Raw genomic sequence first — 20,652 nt, 5'->3', positions numbered from 1 at the left:
GCACTCAGGACAGGCTCATTAAGAAGCAGACCCACCCAGCTCTGTTTGTTCTTCTGGTTATTCAGAGTGTGGAGTTTGCAGAGATCTTAATCAAAATATTAGGCAACCTTCCTCCACCAAATAACAAACAGCCAAGAGTTGTTTAGGACACACAGCCTAGAGTCTGTGTATCTCTTTATCTCCCTTTCCATCCGTCCATGGAGAACCTACTTAAGCTGCAGATTCAGCTGGACTCCCTTTGAAAGATGGTTCAAGTTGACAGGTCCCTGGGCCAAATGAAGTTTCTCAATCATTTGCCAGGTGCGTGACTTTGAGCTGTCCCCTGGCAGAGGAGGCAATGGTTTGATTGAAATAGTAGGTGAAAAGGTCACATGCTAGGAGAGAGCATGAAGCTGTTAGGATATATCTGGCCATGACCACTGAAATATAACAACGTCAAAAATTGAAAATACTTTAGAAGTGGAATTCAACCCTTCCATGCTGTAGACGAGTAAGCGAAGGCCAAGTTTTGCCCAAGGGACTTACATGGGGGAATATGACAGAACCAGAACAAGATAACTGGCCTTCCATTGAATGCATGCAGGACCTTAATAATAACAACTATTTATGACAGTAACAATAAAATGGGTCAGCCATATTCTGTGAAATTATTCAATTTTACTAGAAAGTGGAGCACACTATCTAATTTAGTCGTCTCATTTCACCTTCACAACAACCCTCTGAAATAGATGCTATTATTACACACCCTGTACTGGCAAGGAAACAGGCTCAGAGAGATTAAGTAACTTGCCCATGGTCACAAGCCAATTTAATTTGAAATCCTATCAGTCTGCCTCCAAAGCCCATATTCTTGCTTCTGTGATGTTTCTTCTCTCATCTCCCAACCTGGCTACACAGCTGTGGGATTTGAACTGGTCTTGGTCAAGTCCCGAGTTTAAATACATTCCTGGGGGATGGACTCTGTTGGTACTAAAGTTCCGATCATCTTGGTCTCAGCAGATAGCCCCATCTCATAAGCTGGGGGGAAATGGAGGCTTGTGGGTGCCCCTGGGTGGGTGGCTTTCCTGCTCCTGCACAATCATCTTGATCTCTTTGACTTACCTCCTTCTTTGTGTCAACAAACAGGTTCCCTTCATGAATGTCCATAAAGTCTAGCTCCTCAGTTCTGCCGTCAACCCTGCCCAGGTTGTAATGCTTATTACAGCACCCCAGAAAGCTGTTGACTACAGGTTGGGAGAACTCGAGGACATGAGCCCATGGATCCAAGGAGACTGGCTCAAGCAGAAGGCATATGGACAGAGAGTCAGCAGAGCCAGGATTCAAACACCAGCCTTGGGAATCTCCTGGCAGTCCAGTGGTTAGGATTCAATGCTTTCACTGCTGTGACCTGGGTTCCATCCCTGGTTGGGGAATTTAGATCCCACAAATGATGCAGCGTAGCAAAAAAAAAAACCCAGCAAACAAAACATCAGCCTTGCAATTCAGCAGCTGAGTGAAGGTGGGCAAGTAACTGGACCCCTCTGAGCCTCCACAATTGTAGGTGTTCTGATCTCAGCCAGGCTCTTAAGCCTTCCCCATCAGTCCCTCTCTGAGTCCCCTGGGCAAGTCCCCAAACCTTCTCTTCCCTGAAGGTCCCCCAACTAAAGTTCTGGTCATCTTGGTCTCAGCAGATAGCCCCATCTCGTAAGCTGGGGTGAATTGGAGGCTTGTGGGTGCCCCTGGGTGGGTGGCTTTCCTGCTTCTGCACAGTCATCTTGACCTCTCTGACCTACCTCCCTCTTTGTGTCCACAAACAGGTTCCCTTCATGAAGACGTACCCTTTCTGCTCTGAACCCCATTCTCCCGTGTCCTTTGCATGTCTACTCTGGCCAGTCTGTGTCCACAGCTTCTCCATATATTAATCAGAACTCCTAGGCTTGCAAATAGGAACCCAATTCAAACTAACTTAACAGTATTTAGTTGAGACTGGATCCAGAGTCTGGACCGTGTTAGAAACAATCCATTTCTCTGTGTCCCTTAACATTGCTTTCCTCTGTGTTGACTTCTTTATTCTCCAAAGTTTTTCTTGGGCACATAGCTGCTCCAGACCTACATCCCATTACTTTCGCAATTCCTGCTGAAAGAGAGCTTCCTTTTTCTAAAATTTCCTGCAGCCTGGAACTCAGTCTTGTTGGAAGATGTTCGGTCATATGTCCATCTCTAACGCAATCACTGTGCCCGGGGGATGGGATGTTCTGATTGGCCAGGTCCAGGGCACCTGTCAAGGGACTGGGTCTGCCCCTGTCTAAAGTGGACATCTTGTGGAAGGGAAGGAGTGGATTCTCCCAGAAAAATAAAGCTGCTCGCTGTGCCTGCAAACCAAGCGGATGCCCACTCTGGCTCTTTTCAGTTTCATTTTGTTCAACACAGAAGCATGCAGAGTCTCTCATCTTAAAAATCTCTTCCCTTGAGACCGGGATCTCTCCATTCTACCACTGCTCTATCTTTTCATACAAATTGGATGGAGTTCTTGCTCCCTCCATTTTTTTTACCTTCCATTCTTTCCATGGTTCAGTGCAATCTGGCTTCTGGCCCCCACCATTCTATTGAAATCCGTCTCATTGAGTCAGCAGTGACCTCAAAATTGCCTCCTCTCGTGGACTTGTCTTTTCTTCCTTGACCTCGTCAAACTGGGTACTTTGATCTTCCTTCCTTAAGAAAAAAATCTGAAAAGAGTTGAAAACTTCCAGCAGCATCAAAAGCTATGCAGGGAAATTAAGTACCTCCCTGTAGACCCCTAACTAGGCTCCTTCGTTCTTCTTTCCAGAGCCACCCACTGTGACCAGCGTCCTGGGTGAGCGTCTGGAGAGGTCCTCCATGGCACACATGGGGGTGTCAGTGTTCATCTTCAACTCCCACCCCTCACTTTGTTCCCTTCCATCTTGGAGGTTTTGGTTTTTTTTTTTTATTTTCATGGCACTGAGCTGGCTGACTTTCCTCCTACTTCCACAACCTTTCCTGCTTGAAAAACTGACTCCATGGAGAATTCTTTTTTTTTAAGTGCTTTTTTTTTTTTATCACCAAAAGCATTTTGTATTGGGGGTATAGCTGATAAACAATGTTGTGGTAGTTTCAGGTGGATAACAAAGGGACTCAGCCACGCATATATACGTATCCGTTCTCAAACTCCCCTCCAGGCTGCCATATCATGTTGAGCAGAGTCCCATGAAGACTTCTGATGACAGTAGAACTTGGAGGACCAAGACATGCCCATGACCCAGAGAGGGAAAGATCCAAAGTGTATTTCTTGTTTATTTACAAGTACAGTTTCTTAAAACAATCACAAAATGCCCTCCAATTAGGGTATGAAAAACAACTCAGAGGTGGCTTGTGAATCTGCTTGAAATGTCTTTCCAAGGGAGTGAGGCTTGGATGGGAGACAGGAAGTATCCCTTTTGTGCCTGAGTCCACATTTTCTTCACTGTCTCTCACCAGGAGCCCAGGGCCCAACGTCACTTGGGGCTTCCCGCATACTCTGCCAACCTTGATGGGACAGATTTTTGTGTTTTAAGTGCCTGTAACTGTTAACAGTAGTATTCTGGTGATCTCAGAGAGACAGCAGTGAGTGGTCTTGAAGAGAGATCTTAGTTCCCTGCCCAGGAATTGAACCTGGGTGGCTTGATGGAAACCAGGAATCCTAGCTGCTAGTCCACCAGGGGCTAGAGGCTTGGAGCAAAATTCCTCTGGCCCTTGTATCCATTAAAAAATGAATTTCTCAAACAGGCAAAAACTGTAAAAACAGGTACAAAGTTTTTTATCAGAGACACAGCAAAGCATGTGGGGGAGAGCACACAGTGAAACAGTTTGTTTATTTAAGACAGAAGAAGCAAGGGAGAGAGACACACCCGGGAGGGTGTGGGCGTTTTCCCTAATGGAGAGGAGCCCCAGTAAAAAGGGAGTTAAATCATTTATATAGGGCTGTTCTTCCGGGTCTTTGCTTACCTTTGGCTGGCTCTCTTATTTCTTTTCCACACCTGACTTGGCCTAGGGCCCTTCCCAATATGCTTGCACAGGTTTTGGCCAAGATGGATTCCAGTGCAGAGGCCTGTGGGAGGTTTGACGGCACCTATTATGGGGTGGCACCCCCTCCTTTTGGTTGTTTTATCTCTTTGCTCCAGCAAAGCTCAGCTCCTGCCACTTTGTCCTCAGAGTGTCTAGGGAAAACAGATCTCCAATTTACTCTGCTGGACAAACTCCAACTGTCCAGCCCAGGGGCCCATCTACCTCCCACTTCACTAGGGTAGGTTGGGGTATGGCAAGGCCTGGAGGACCCCTCTGTTGCCAGGGTACAGCCACCCCCATAGGACTAGCTCACTGGATGGGACCGGATGAGTCACAGCTCAACTGCAGCTACCAGCTACCATGTCAGGTTTTTTTATGTGCATTTTGTCAAATCATTCTCACCGCAGCCTGCAAGATAGACCCATTTGACAAAACAGGAAACCTGGCCAAGGGAATTTAGATAACTTGCTTACAGATTATCTGTAGATCGATGGTGCTAAGATTTTTACCCAGGTCAACTTAACTTTTTCTTTTTTAGCTTAACTTTTAAGTCCATGTCACATGATCAGATGCAATTTGCAAGGCAGTGAGATGTCACGGACACCCTGTGGTCTCTGGAATCAAGCAGACCAGACTCTGAATCTTGGTCTTCCTCATTTACCTTGTATGACCCTGACCAAGTTGTTAACTTTTCAAATTTTCTGTTAAGTGGAGATCATCTTTCCAGCCTACCTTACGGATGTATGAGAATCAAGGCTATAAAAACATAGGCAAATAAAAGGGACAATTACTGTTTGAGGGCTAGTTTATTTGAAGCCAGCAGCAGCTTAGGTTTAGGATGAATTTTAAAGAATGGATAAGAACAATATGATACTTTGTTGACATGGGGAAGCATTGAGAGTATATTTCATGTAGTTTTTAAAAGCAGCTTAAAGAATAAAGTGATGATTCTACATTTTTTAGAGAGTAAAAAGCATTCATCAACCAATTCACCCAGCCATCCAGGACATAGACCAAAATATTAGCATAATGAAGGTATTGGGGTGGTAGAATTATAAAGGACTTTGTTGTTTCTTTCTCTTGGCACTTGTGAACAAGTTGTTTGATTCTGCATAAATGGATCAGTTGTCAGATCTGAGCACAAATCCTAGTCAGTTACTTAAGCTCTAAATCTGTTCCTTGTTGTAGAGCAGACTTCGTAGACCTGTTGGATTAAATGAGATCATGCTTGTAAATCACTTATACAGTATCTGGCTAAAAATAAGCACTTCATATATACTACCATTTATCCGTTGAACAGCACTCAGTGCCATCTCTGTAGTGGGATCTGGAAATTCAGGTGTGGGCCAGTCAGATGTGGTTTCAGCTCTCGTGTGTGCCTGTGCATGCTAAGTAGCTTCCATCATGTCCAACTCTTTGCAACCCTATGGACTGTCGCCCACCAGGCTCCTCTGTCCATGGGATTCTCCAGGCAAGAATTTTGGAGTGGGTTGCCGTGTCATTGTCTATATTCCCATCGAGATTGTAAACTCATACAGTAGCTCATACAATCTAGATGGGACTATAGACAATGACAGATATACAAAGAAATAAACATGTAGATCTGGATATTCACACATTTTATTTCCTATGGAAGAAATGAACAGGTTGTTCTGAGAGAGAATAACAGGAAGAGGAGAAAAGCGGGAGTTCCTTTACTTGGAGGTGATCTGGAATCGCTTTTCTGGGGAGGTAGCATTTAAATTGAGACTGAGGAAAACAAACATTACATGTTTTTTAAATGAAAATTTGTTATAAAATGAAACTTGCTATCCAGCACAAAAGACCTCTCGCTTGCCGACTTCTTAAATAGACACAGAGATCAAATATTCCCGATAGTAAGGGACCTTCATTATCAGAAAAGGAGGCTTTAATCTTTCCTTCTTTGCCAAAGGCCAGACAGTTTGGAATACTGTCTGACTCTGCTCGGGAGAAAAACCTTGGTCTACAGACAACTTTTAAAAATGATCAAATGTGTGTGTGGCTCTGACCGTGGCTGGCTGCTGCTCACTGGGTGGGACCCTCCTGCGTTCTCCTGCTGCGGAGAACCACAGCATAAAAAGGATCCCAAATTTCATTGAATTTGCACATTAAAAAAAAAAAAAGAGACTTCTTTGTCTTTTACTCAGACTATATGCTTGGGTATCTTTTCATCAGGCTCAGTTCCTGAAGATGCCCTGACATCTTGATGGAGGCTGGGCAGGAAGCTCCCCTGTGCCATTGGCCTCACGTTGTCAAGCCCAGATAAGCAGCTAGAAGTATGGGGCAGACCTTTATCCTGTTCTCCAGTGTCTTCTTCCGTCGCTGATTTCTCTTCACTTCTGTTTCTTCCCTGGGCTCTTTCCTTCCTTCCTCCAAAGAAACAGTGTCTTTCTTTATGGTCCCACCCAGCTTAGGTGTCACCTCCTCCAGAAAGTCCCCCTGGACTTTATTCTTTCTCCCTGAGCTTGTCTTCTCGGGTTCCTCACCTCTGTACTCAGTGGCAGCACGTGTCACACGGCACCACGCTGTCCATGTGCGCATCTGTCTCCTCTGCTGGACCATAAGTTCCATGATGACAAGGACAGAGATGTCTTCTATGCCATCTTATTTCTGGTGCCCAGCAAATCAGTAGATGGAAGATGCCCATTTAGCTAAGCTAAATAGTGGCCTTCATCATCATTCCTTTAGCACTGAAGTACACACTAGGACAGCTATTAGGGAAATCTTAGGGTTTTTAACTAACATGAAGCTCATTAAACAGCACCAGGCAGATTTTACCAATTTGGTTAAATATTTCCATTCCCTTTATTCCTATTTTCCCCCTTTTCTCCACTGCAACTCCACTCCCTCATTTAAAATAGGCTTTGTAGGGACTTCCCTGGCAGTCCAGTGGTTAAGACTCTTCCAACAGAGGGGATATGGTTTGATCCCTGGTCTGGGAGTTAAGATCCCACATGCCTCATGGCCAAAAAATCAAAACATGAAGCAGAAGCAGTATTATAACAAATTCAAGAAAGACTAAAAAAGTGGTCCACATCAAAAAAAAATCTTTAAAATGATACTTATTAATAATACTACTTGACTGTTATTTAAATTTTCAAAAACACAATAAGCACAAAAGATAGAAAAATCAAACAGTCTGTAACTCTCCCAATCTCTACAAGCACATACATAATATACATGCAGATAGTATATACACATTTATGTCTATAATTTATAAAATGGGAACATATTGTACACACTGTTATTAATTATATATAACTGTTATTTGAGATTCTTCTACATCTTATTTTAATTTTTTAAAGTGTTTTGCATGGTAATACATAAAAATGGTTATATCATTATTTATTCAACTCTTTTCCCTATTGGTCAAGAGTTGATTTAAAAAAATTTTTTTTCCCTTGTAACAACTCTTTGATGAACACTCTGTCTCTTGAACCTTGGAATGTGGGATCTTAGTTCCCTGACCCGGGATGGCAGCGTGGGGTCTTAACCCCTTCACCACCAGGGGAGTCCCTTCCTGTATTTCGATGGGCTAAGCCCAGGAGAGGAGGGCTCCAGGAAAAGCTCCTGGAGGAAGTGACTGGAGACAGGACGTGTAGGCAATGACGGGGAACAGGGTGGGAGGCAAGGCTTCCTGGTGGAGGAGACAGCTTGTGCTCAGGCTTGGAGGTGAGCATGCATGAGCGTTCCAGGAACTGGGAGGATTTCAACACAGCTGGAGGGTGTGTTGGGGGTGGGAGCTGGACCAGGGCAATATGGGCAGTGAAGGGGCTGTTGGCCAGGTGACCAGCGCCGAGTCCTAAACAGCCTGTGAGCCCTGCTGAGGAGTTGGCTTTGGGCCATGGGGAGCCACCACAGACAAGAGCAGGAAAGTGACATATCCAGGTTGGCGTCTTTGAAAGATCTCTGTGGTTGCTGTGACTGAGCCAACTCCACATCTGACAGCTAGACTTAGAGCTGTTATTAACACAACGAAACAGAAATTAGAAAGAAGGGAAGAAAAAGAGGGAAAAAAAGAGCTCACATGTAACAGTTCACAGATAAGATTTTCAAGTGGTCTTGGCTCTTAAATTTGGGGGCTCAAGCGAACACATCACAATCCTCACTCCCCTCTCCAACCGTGGAAGAGGCTCCGTGTAACTTTAAATAACCTAGTTGGCTTTGGCCCCCATTCCATTCCAGGAGCCCCAGTGATGACAAGGGGGTTGGGTGTTCTGAGTGAGGCTGAAGCGTTCCCAGCCAGAGAAGCAGGTGTGGTCCATGCTGCATTTGTAATTAGATCCCAGCCGCGGAGCTGCCCATTCTCCAAGGACACAGCAGGCGCAGAGCTGATCGGGCTGTGCCTCCCAAGGGCTGACGTCTCCATTTAGGGAGCGCTCCTGAAGCTAATGGGCAGTGACAGCTCCATTTGAAAAACACGGAAACACTTAGGGAGGCTGTGATCTGCCAGGCTCGTAAGCTGCTTATTAGCAGGGAAATCACGCTCCCGCTGTATTGTGCCCCCTTAGTTAACCCCTCTGCATCTCCTCTGCTATCTCACTTAAAGATTTCATTGTTCTCCAGGCAGTGGGGGGAGTGATGGGAGAGGAGGCTGCAGAGCTGCCAGAAGCTGTTTCCCTGTCTCCCATCACAGCCTCTGGGGAGGCCCCAGCAAAGCAACAGCCTTCTGGTGTGGATGGGAAAGGGATGGGTTTGTTTTTGTTTTTTTTAAGAAAAATGGCCCCTGAAGACTCTGTGTCTCAGCTTCCTGTGCTGGCTGGTTGGGGTCCCAGCACCCAGAAGCACCCACAGGGCTGCCTTGTAATACGCCACCCCACTCCTCCAGTCCCTGCCACTGACATCTCTTTGTTTTTTCCAGCTCCATCCCTTCTGCTCCCTCTTTTTCTGCAACCCTCTCTGCCATCTCTCTCCTCTGGATGATCACAACCATCTTCTACCCTCCCCACTGCCTCCACCATCAGTCTAGTGCCCGCTCCTTTCCAGTCCCAGCGAGGGGACTCCTATCTGACCTTTGACATCTCCACTGGACTCTCCAACTTACCATGAATGAAACCAAGGCTCCATTTCTTTAACCAAACATGCTTTACCCCAGGTGTCACCCACTCACCAAGTGGCTCAGACCACAAGTCTTCTCATACCCCACAATCAGTCCATCAGCAAATCTTCAGTTCAGTTCAGTTCAGTCGCTCAGTCATGTCTGGCTCTCCGCGACCCCATGAATCACAGCACGCCAGGCCTCCCTGTCCGTCATCAACTCCTGGAGTTCACTCAAACTCATGTCCACAGAGTCGGTGATGCCATCCAGGCATCTCATTCTCTGTTGTCCCCATCTCCTCCCACCCCCAACCTTTCCTAGCATCAGAGTCTTTTCCAGCGAGTCAACTTGTCGCATGAGTTGGCCAAAGTATTGCAGTTTCAGCTTTAGCATCAGTCCTTCCAATGAACACCCAGGATTGATCTCCTTTAGAATGGACTGGTTGGATCTCCTTGCAGTCCAAGGGACTGTCAAGAGTCTTCTCCAACACCACAGTTCAAAAGCATCAATTCTTCGGCGATCAGCTTTCTTCACAGTCCAACTCTCACATCCATACATGACCACGGTATAAACCATAGCCTTGACTAGACGGACCTTTGTTGGCAAAGTAATGTGTCTGCTTTTTAATATACTATCAAGGTTGGTCATAACTCGCAATTCAAAGTAGACCCCTCCCCAGTCAAATGCGTCTTTCCGTCTTCCCCACTGTCACCTTCCTCCAATCCAGGCCACCATCCCCTCTTGCCTGGATTATTGCAGCATCCTCCTGTTTGGCCTGCTTCCACCTTCCCCCCTTGTTCACCCATTGGCCTTTTTTGGACACAGTCCCAGTGACGTTGCTTTAATATAAGTCAGAGCCTGCCTCCTCAGTGCTCAGAATTCTCCAGCCGCTTCTCATCAAGCTGAGCTGAAAAGCCTCTGTCTTCACAGGGCTGGCGTGGCCAGTGATCTGGCTCCTAGTCCCCTCTTGAGCTCTCGGACCCCTGTTTGCCCCTTGGTCACTGCTCTGGCCACACTGGCTTCACGACTGTTCAGTGACCATGCCCAACAAGCTCCTGTCCTGGTTTCTTTGCCCCTGCAGTTCCTTCTACCTAGAATGTTCTTCCTGCCAGTGTGTGCACAGCTCCTCCTGACTGAAGGCTTGCCAGAACGTCACCTCCAAGCTGACTGATTTATCAGAAATGGCATCATCTTCACTCTTTACCCCTGACTCTGTTTTTCTTAATGTCACTTATTTCCATCTGGCATTATTATTTGTTTTGTTTTTGTTGTTTTGGGGGAGTTTTGGCCATGCAGCCTGGCTGCATGGATCTTGGTTCCCTCAACCAGGGAGGGAATCGGGGTGCTGGCAGGGAAAGCACCAATTCCAACCACCTGACTGCCGGGGAATTCCTCATCTGGCATTAAAATATACATTTACAGTTATATTTTTGTGTATTTATTGATTGCCTTTCTTCTCCAGTAAAATGTAAGCTTTCTGAGGCATGGATTTTCTATGATTTACTATTAACACAGGGCCTGGTACATAGTAGGTACTCAAGAAGTGTTTCATGAATGAGAAAATGAATTAACAATGAAAGGATCTGGACAGTATTCCTGACCACACTGTGTCGACCTTGACAGCAAAAGTTTTGTGTGGACAAAAGTTTTGCCCCACTGGCCAGCAGAAAAAACCTGAGTCTTGGTCATGTGGTTGGGGGTCCCTTATCGGTACTGAAGTCAAGCTGTCAAAACAGCTGAAACAATTTAGTTCGGAGTAACTAATGTGCTTCTCCAAGTCTGACGTGAGTCTTTAAAAATGCAAGGCTGTTTCCTCAATGTTTAAAACTTCAACATCATGGAAACACGCCATTGTAGGAAGTGGATACTCTCTGGGGAGAATTGTCGTGGAAAACGAGAACCAGCAATGCTTACAGCTTGGCTGTGTTGATCACTTACTCAGCGCCAGGCATGGTGTCAGTCACACACAGGTTCTCATTTTATCCTCATCAGAACCTCATTGGAGAAAAATTAGAGTTGTCTCTAGTGTACAACAGAGGAAACTGAGGCTTGAAGGGAGTTGGCCAGGGTTGCACACCTAGCAGGCAGTGATGCCAGGATTTTAACCCATGTCACCCTCACCCCACTCTGTGCGGCCAGGCGCCAGCCCACCAGCCATTTTGCAACATGGCACTGGGAGCTTGGACTCTGACAGACAAACCTGTCTGACACAGTAGCTCTGCTACTGTGAACAAATTACATCACCTCCTTGGCCTCAGTCTCCTCATCCACACAATAGGGATGGCCATAATACCCACTTCATAGGGTCTTTGGGAGAATGAAATAAAAGTAATACAAAGAAAGAGCATTCTAGCATGCCTGGAACATACAAAGTGCATAATAAACATTAACTGTTATAATTATTAGTGTCTTCCCAAGTGGCTCAGTGGTAAAGAATCTGCCTGCCAATGTAGGAGCCACAGGAGACTCAGGTTCAATTCCTGGGTAGGGAAGATCCCCTGGAGAAGGAAATGGCAGCCCACTCCATTATTCTTTCCAGGATAATCCCATGGAGGGAGGAGCCTGGTGGGCTACAATCCATGGGGTTGGAAAGAGTCAGACAGGACTGAGCGACTGAGCACATCTCAATTGGCATTGGTTCCACTGTGTTATGAGGTTGTGGTTGCCTCCTGTAGATACCGAAACACTTAGAGATTTCATGCAAATGGGTTTGCTGGTGAAGAAGGAAGAAGATCAGGCCTAGTGACGCAACTCTTCTCATTAGATGGGAACTGGTGTGTGCGCGTGTATGTGCTCACGTGTGAGTGAACACATGTGCACACACATGCACACGCATTATCACTCTGCCTCAGACCAGGACCTTTTCATAGAGAAGGGCAGCAGGATGCATGAGAAATGGTGATGCTTTCTTCTTGAGAGCTTGGGGAGATCGCCTCCCCAAGCACTGGGTTGCCTTTCATCCCACACCCTTCATTCCCATCTGGAGGGAGAATGGCTGCGTTTATTTCCTGGTACTTTGTCATTAAGGGTCACTGACTTCTCCCTCCAGCCAGGGCCTCGTAGTGGCCCCGCCATTGCTGGCACCAGACCCACGTCTGGATGTTTCTCTCCATTAACTGGAGCATATAAACTCTTGTATCTGTGGAGTTGGAGAATGTCTCCAGATTTGACTGAGAGCCACAGGACAGCGCTATAAGGGACCTGCTGCTTAATATTGGGAATCTCCGAGGTGAAGTATAAGCAGGTCATTACTTCGAATCTTGTACCACAAAAAATATCTCAGGGACCTTAATCCCATCTCCTTCAGGAATGAGCTTGGCCAGCTCCTTGGGGTGGAGTTGGGAGAACATGCCACATACCCCCAGCCCCACCATCCCATGCTGCCATCCAGCTCCTGACCACCCAGAAGGGCACCACGGGCAGCTCATGAGCTGCAGGAACTGAAGGTCGGGAGCCCAAGGTCACCTGCCAGTCCGTGGTCATGAGATTTTTGCATTTTATGTTGCTCTCATTTCTGGTCATCGAAACAATCTCTCCGAGGTAGTGAAAGGGAAGGGCTTGGAGAAGCCGTAGCTAGTTTCATTTGGTTCTGTTCTGTTTTCAGTTTCGTTTAGTTTATTTTTTCCACCTACCACAAATTCTTCTCTTCCCCTCTCATAGTGTGGGCGAAATGCTGAAAACTTCGACCGATTTTTCACCCGCCATCCACCAGTTCTAACACCTCCTGACCAGGAAGTCATCAGGAATATTGACCAATCAGAATTCGAAGGATTTTCCTTTGTTAACTCTGAATTTTTAAAACCTGAAGTCAAGAGCTAAGTAGCTGTGTAGATTTCCGTCCTTCATTTCTGTCATTCAAGCTCAACGGCTATTGTGGTGACATTTTTTTTTTTCATTGCAAAGTTGCATCCATGTTTTATTTGCTGATGAAACTAGAGTGACCATGTTTCAGGACCCAAATGTCCTCAGGTAGTTTTGGAGCATCTCTGTGAGATGGGATTATGCAGATGGCATGTTGACAATGTGGCTGCATAATTAGCACATTATCAAAGTCCTTGTAACGTTTATTTTCCCCAGCATGTCAGCGATGTAGATCTAGCGGGGACAGAACATGCCTGCTTTCTCCCCCTTTTTCCCGCGCTGCCATTTTCATCCCTTTTTCAACGCCAACCATCCAATCTAGAATTTTTTCCTGCCAAACAAGTGGCTAATCGGATGCTAGCAGTATTCTCCCGCTTCCAGTCCTGGAGCTTGGCTTGTATCCAAGTAGATGGTTGCTTTGCCTTAGGGGGAATTTCCTCCCTTCTTCTTGGTTTGGAGGCCCCAGAAACTTTGGGGAAAAAACACTCTAAAAAATAAAAAAAAATTTTTTAACTCAAACATTAAGAAAATTATCTAAGTCCTTTTAAAATTCCAAGAGTGTGCTTTTAGACAGTTTCAGTCTAAGGGCACCTCCAGGAGTCATAAGGCAACCAGCTTGGGTGCTACCTTAGTGCTGTATTTTCTGGTTCCCTGTGTCCCCCAATCACCTTCATCCCCAAACTACTTGAACAGGGCATTTGGACTCACTCCCTGAAAAGACATGGTCACTTTAGCAAAGTCCCAAAGGGCCATGGTTTTACGTTACATTTCAAACTTTATTTGCTTTGGGGTTTTATTTCTGTTGTTGTTCAAATGAAAAAAAAAAAAGTTACTCACTTTTGTTACACATGCTTTGAAATACATGTCCAAATGTTATTAACCACAATGACCTGTTTTGATTTACCGAGAAGATGGCTCTAGAGCCTGGCAGACCCATGCCTGCTCGAATGGGATTTGTCTAGGTTTGTTGCTGGCTTCGGAAAGCTAATTAAGTGCTCTGAGAAAGACACCATGTCTTGAAAGCATAGACAGTTGTATTCTTCACTTTGATGTTGTTTTGCAAGATGTTTGTGGAAATGTTTGTATCTGGATATCTGTTATGTGCCATTTTTCTTCTAGCATCGAGATACAATAAAAAAAAAAAAAAGCAAGCAAGCAAGAAGAAATACTATTTCAAGGAAAATGGCTGTCTATGAAAAACATGGACCCAAACTGCAGAATGGGGCCTCCTGAGGCTTCAGGACAGAAAAAAATTAAAGCCAGAACTTGATCTTGGCCCCAGTGTTCAGCCTGTCAGAGAGACTGAAACTGTGGATCATTTAGAGACTCCTGGGGGCCTTTGATGGGGTGGGATGAGCTGGCTGGGGGCGTCTCCAATGAAATCAGAGCTCAAGGCCCAAATTGTCACCAGAGGCAAGTTTAGGGGCCAGCTAGGGGGAGGACTGGGGCTGTTGGAGTTTATTATCAAAATCACTACGCCTCTCAGCTCAAACTCATCCTTTCTAACAAATAGCTTCACGAGCCCCCAGAAGCCCAGGGAAACCCCTTGATTGGGGAAATTCCATTTCCACCTGAGTGGACGAGGACAGCAGGTGGTCCCTCATCCTGCCTTCTGTCCCCCACTGTCCTCAGGCAGCCCTGAAGGCAACTCTTGTCACAAGTCAAGTGATTTCAGCAAGTGCCAGGGCTTGAGACCATCAAGGGAACTTAAAACACTTGACAAATGTCCTTGAAGGGAGACTTCTCATCTTTAAGAAAATTGTGATTAGATTTCCACTTGGGCAAAGGCTCCTGCTGTTCACTCCTTTCTGCCTGCTCTCATCTCCTTGCTGGGGGCTTCAGGACCATCCCTGTGGCCACTGTTGTGGGTCACAATCTAGACGTCAGGGGAAGCAGACGCAAAGCCCTAGCTCTCGGGCTTAGAAGGCAAGAGAAGGAGGAAAACTGGGGAAGAGCCTCCTCCTTGTATTGTTGGGAAACCGGCATCAGGAGGGAGGAAGTGACTTGCCCAAAGTCAGCCAGTTGGAATGCAAACCCAGTTTCCTGATTCTCCGTACGGGTCTCCCTCCTCTGTGACTGCCGTCTCTGAGCCATGCCCACCAACAGACAGGTTATTTGAGGTCTTTCATCTGGCTGTTGGGTCACCAAGCCTTTACTTGGATATACTCTCAGGAAGATTGAAACCAAGGGGAAACATTGGGCCATTGACAGGTCATTAGAGACAACTCTAGAGAACACTGCAGGATGGATGAATAGATATAAATAGATAGGTAGAGATAAATAGATATAAATAGAAAGAATATACTGTGTGTGTATATATATGTATGTATTATATTTGCTGCACTCTACATTTTCCAAATTGCTGCCATTATTTTTGAAAAGTTTAATAGTTTGCAGAAGTAGGTACTCAAGCCAAAGCCTCTGTTCCCCTAATACACCGAGCTGAGAGTTGTTCAGGGAAGCCTTCTGTGAAAGGGAGGGATCATTAGAATTCTTGCAGTTGCCTATTCCATCAACATTTCAAGTGCAGAGGAGACTGAGAAGCAGAGCTTTGAACAGATGTAATCTCAGTGGAATACTTTGCAAACACATCCAAGAAAGATTTTTAAATTAATTTTTGTGAATGTGCCTGTATTCCACCCTCCTTTCATTCACCCAGCCAGCATTTAGTGAGCACTGACTGTGTGCTGGGCTCTATCCTGGGTGCCAGGAACATGGTGGGGAGCATGAAGATGCAACCCAGGAAGGTAGTCATTAAACAAGTCATTAAAAGCACAATGTGATCTAGAGATAACTCATCTCTCGGTTAATCAGGGAAGACTTCTTTTAAGAAAGGAAGAGTCATCAGAAGACTTTGGGGTTCTTTCTCTCTGGAGACCACATTGGAGACTAAAGGAGATGCAACAGCACCCTCTCGACCCAGATTTCTGGTCCAGTCCTATAGTGCCAAGGTGGGGAAAGAGAGACAAGAGCTGGGTTGAGTTTCCTTCTAGAAGGCCAAAGGCACAGTCTCCATACTTGATCCGATCACAGAATCGTCAAGATGTGAGCTGACAGATGCCTGTATGATGAGAGGGAACTAGTTTCAGAACTCAGTTCCAAGTCATTAGTCTAGATCCCTACAGTCATTACCCTTTCGGGCCCTCAAGGAGACACTGCCCCTGGCTTGACACCACCTGATTCTTCTAGATGAGACAGGCTGATGCTTTCCAGAAGAACTTAAATTAGAGGGTTGTTTTATAAAAAGAAACTAAATAAGAAGATCCGAAGAAGCCTAAACACAGTCCAGGGTGGTCATGGCTAGTGTCTACCAGGATCTTAGAATCCCTCTTTCCGTTTGTTGGACTCCTCACTGAACTTCTCTTCTAAGAAAGCACAGGGCCATGGTCACAGTGACCATCTTGGGGAATTACTAGGAAGCCAGTGGAATTAGTGGGGCTTCCCTGCTGGCCCGGATGGTAAAGAATCCACCTGCAATGCAGGAGACCCGGGTTCAGTAACCTTCCTGGGATGAGTGCAACTGTTTTCATGTAACTTCAGAAACTATCAGCCCGGAAAGGAATTTTCCCAACAGAGAGGCCCATTCTTTCCCAACTTTTGGGGTAAAGTTCAGGGTTCTTTTCTATTGAGGATCTGCCCACAGTGGCAAGCCCTGTTTGGACCATGTGGCTGACTGAAGCATTACCAGTACAACAAATGGGGTAGGACTTTCATATTTGGGGATGATGCAAAGGGAACCTCTGCTGGATGCCCACAGCAGGAAAAGCCACGCCGGGGGACCTGAAAGGAGGCAGCTGCCTGTCTTCTAGCCTTAGGTATTCCCGGGGCCCACACCCAGCCCTGGAGCTCTCCGATCTTAAAGGAGCCTCACACAGTTCTATCCATATTGGGGCTCGCAATGTGACAAGGGCCCGTGTGAGTGACCCACAGGATCAGTGGGAACAAATTCCATTATTTTGCTCTAGAGTGAGATCTCTAGCTTGGGGACGCTTAAGTTGTCAGAAGTCAAGAGGTTCATCTTTCATTAAGTCTTCATTCATCTGTTCCCTCATTCAGCAAATTATCATGGAAGGCCTGCCATGTACCAAGTCTTGGCACTGGAAATGTACAGACAAGGACTTTGCCCTCCTGCAAAGAGGCAATAAATAATCATGACAATTTCTGACAGCAGCAAGTGCAATGAAGACAATTAGGAAGATGTTTAATATGACTAGTGGGGTTCAGAGAGGGAGGCACATACAGTATTAAAGGGAAAGCTGGCATTCAAGCCTTTCTCTGAACACAGGAAAGAATGCATTCAGTGCCTGGGACAGCACAGGACAGGCTGGCAGCTGGCAGGATGAGAAAAAAGCAGAGTGGGTGGGGCGTAGCAGGAGATGCCCACCACCCAAAAATCAGCTCCACCACCATCTTCTGCTCACTGCCCTCTGACCACACCTACTGAATTGAATTCCTAGTCCCCTCACTCCACACCCCCACATATACACCACAAGAGTAAGTGGGGAACTTCGTAGGGACATTTTACCTGTCTCAGGGGAGCAGTCAAAAAGAAGGCATTCTTGTGAGAGGTATTTTGCAAAGGGCAATGAGGCCAGCAATGAGAAATCCTTGTCAGTCAGTGCCCTTTAGGGATTAAACCTAAAGCAGGGATAATGATTGGCCAGACTCTAGCAAATCAGTCAGTTCTCTCCCTTCTTGACAGTCTGACACCATTCTGGCTTCAGCCAGGTAACCTGCCCAGTACCAGTGAGACCCATGCATTATCGTTGGTTGTCCTCGCAATACACCAGCCATCAAACTGTCCCCCAGTCAGAGAGGCTAAGATGAAGCATAATTGGGAATCATGTCAGGTAAAAGTCACTACCCCACTGTGCAATCTTGGGCAAGTCACTTTACCTTCCTGTGCCTCGGTTTTCTCATATGTCAGAGCACTGAGGGCGAGGAGTTCTACCTGCCCCCAGGTGGGTGGTGAGGATGGGAAGATCATAGGCTGGTAAGGACCCTGAAGAGGTGAGAGCATCATACAGATGTGAGATCTTTTCATGAGCCCACACGCTGACATTCCCTGGTGAAACTTGGCCCAAACTATAGTTATTAAACTGGGATTGATGTCCCCTCTGCACCCCCATCCCCCAAAAATGAAACTCCAGACTAACTAGGAGAAGAGAATATTTTAAGACTGCCTTTCCAGACTGAGTTTGTTAACCAGGTGCATCATCAGAAGATCTCTGATGATCATCAGAAGAACCTCTGGCTGATGAAGACTCAAATTCTAGTCTGTGGGTGGATTTCTGAGCATCCCTTCAAAGCCTCGATTGCACCAGGAAATGTGGGATGGATAGTGATCCCTTCCTTTTGTTGAGCAGTTATTTGATGTCCCCATTCTTGCCGTTCTGCCTTCTGGGGATCTGAGTGGTTGTGAGCTCTTCTCCTTTTTAAAGAAAGAAGCCTCCTTGCCACAGGGGGCGCTCTTGAATGATTTTCTTCTGGATGCTCTACTGCATGACTATTTCTATGACATTAGACCTTGTAAGAGGGAGTTTCCAATTCATCTCAAAGCCGAAGAAAACAACAGACACACACACACCATGTTTTCTGACAATCCTTAAAGTCAATGTCTCATTTCCTTTCTTAGAAAATTTCCACCAAGTTTTCTCTCCAGAAGCCAACATACAATGTGAAATGAAAGCCAGGGAATAGTATTGCAGTGCAGCTGCTAAAACCAGTCAGCACAGGGCTCCTCCCGACTCTGCCCATGAGACTTCATCAGCTTCCCAATAACTGGCATGTCTTGGTCACATTTCCTCCTCCTTATGCCATGTTAATGTGTTTGCTTTCCATTTGGCAGAGAGACAAGCGAGACACCTCCAATTTCGACAAAGAGTTCACCAGACAGCCTGTGGAACTCACGCCTACTGATAAACTCTTCATCATGAACTTGGACCAAAATGAATTTGCTGGCTTCTCCTATACTAACCCAGAGTTTGTCATTAATGTGTAGGTGAATGCAAACTCCATTGTAAGCCTGGAGTGTAAGACTTCAGGCCAAGTGTATGTATCAATTCTAGTCTTCCAGGATTCATGGTGCATATGCTGGCATTCCACACATGGAGAGCTTGTCCTAGAGGGCTTTTCTTTGTATGTGTAGCTTGCTAGTTTGTTTTCTACATCTGAAAATGTTTAGTTTAGAATAAGCGCTTTATCCAATATTAGAGGTACAATTTTCCAAACTTCCAGAAACTCATCAAACAAACAGACGATGTCAAAACTACTGTGTCTGATACCAAAATGCTTCAGTATTTGTAATTTTTAAAGTCAGAAGCTAATGTTCCTGGTAAAAGTTTTTACAGTTATTCTATAATGTCCCCCTTGAATGCTAAGCATGACTGGTATTTTTAAAAATTGTGAGTAAGCTTTGCAGTTACTGTGAACTATTGTCTCTTGAAGGAAATTTTTTTGTTTAAGAATTGATATGATTAAACTGAGTTAATATATGCCAACTCTTGTTTACATGTCTGCTTTTAAATAGAATCTGGTGCAGGGGTTGCAAACTGGGAAGTCATAGCCTGATCCCGTAGGTGAGCCTCGTGTCACTTGCACAGAATTTCATTTAATTGAAATTGTTGTCAACATTAAAAAATGGAATTTTTATGTAGATTTCTAGACTTTCAGATTCAGTTGAAAAAAAAAATCAGAAGACTGGCAGCACTGGGCCTACATTTCCATGTGGAAGTAATTCAACAGAACTGAGAAATGGCCGTCTCTTTAAAAGCAGTGCATCCTCTCATTTTACTGCAGTCTCTGCCACCCCCTATTGTCCTACACGCTCAGCCACTTCCCCGGATGCTGTGGCCCTTTGAAGTAAAGATCTATGCTGTTTGCCAGTCACAGGTTTCATGACCTTAATACTTTCCTGTGCCCATAATTAGGCTATCTGCTCAGTCATCCAGTTGAAAGTGAAAGTGAAGTCGCTCAGTCGTGTCCGACTCTTTGCGACCCCATAGACTGTAGCCTACCAGGCTCCTCTGTCCATGGGATTTTCCAGACAATAGTACTGGAGTGGATTGCCATTTCCTTCTCCAGGGGATCTTCCCAACCCTCCCACATAATACTTTCCTGTGCCCATAATTAGGGTATCTGCTCAGTCATCCAGTTGAGTGGTTGGTATGTAGTCAGTCCTCAAACACAAAGTACATGACACAGTTTCACGGCAGAAGTCAACAGGGAGGTTGGCGTCAGGACAGAACACTTCTGTGGTCTATGAGGATGTTACTCGCGTTTGTAAAACTGCTTACCTTCTAATATTTTCTCCTAGTTCTATATCTGTACCAGACAAAACAAACAGGGGTTTGCCCCTTTTCTCAACAGCAATATTTGTCCAAGGAAGCCAGAAGAGGAAGGAAAAAAATAAGGGAGATTGCTTCTAAAGGCTGTTGGCATGATAAGGAGACCCATTCTCTGAGATCAGAGTGGCATGTTACTGAATCACTGGGTATGAGCCTGACACCTTCTTCTCTGAATGAAATCAGGCTTCTGTTTTCTTTTTGAAAGCTGTAGTAATCCAATCGATAACACCTGCCTTTGAAGCTGATAATGCCATGGGGTTGCAGGAAAGAGCAGATCTGTCACTGCAAGTTCATCATGACTCAACAGACTTTATTCATCTCCTCCCTCCTTGAAAGACCCCCAGG

At 45.6% G+C, this 20,652-nt stretch overlaps 1 protein-coding gene across 3 annotated transcripts in view; it reads left to right on the top strand.

The window, feature by feature from the left end:
* The window catches only part of PRKCB (protein kinase C beta), a 381,063-nt gene extending 361,602 nt beyond the window's left edge, over positions 1-19,461 (top strand). For 2 of the 3 annotated variants that reach the window (XM_088833028.1, XM_088833030.1), the window contains one exon: positions 12,761-18,953. In XM_088833028.1, coding sequence (XP_088689154.1) covers positions 12,761-12,919 — 159 coding nt within the window. In that variant the 3' untranslated portion in view covers positions 12,920-18,953. Of the gene's footprint in view, positions 1-12,760 lie in introns of all 3 variants that reach the window. The other variant, XM_088833029.1, reaches the window with a different exon arrangement.
* Positions 19,462-20,652: the final 1,191 nt, after the last annotated feature.

Source organism: Moschus berezovskii, chromosome 27 (assembly GCF_049115385.1).
Source record: "Moschus berezovskii isolate FMDL1 chromosome 27, NW_MosBer_1.0, whole genome shotgun sequence".
Classification (NCBI taxonomy): Eukaryota; Metazoa; Chordata; class Mammalia; order Artiodactyla; family Moschidae; genus Moschus; species Moschus berezovskii.
The sequence above is the reverse complement of the archived record's forward strand: the minus strand, read 5'-3'. Positions and strand labels throughout refer to the sequence as shown.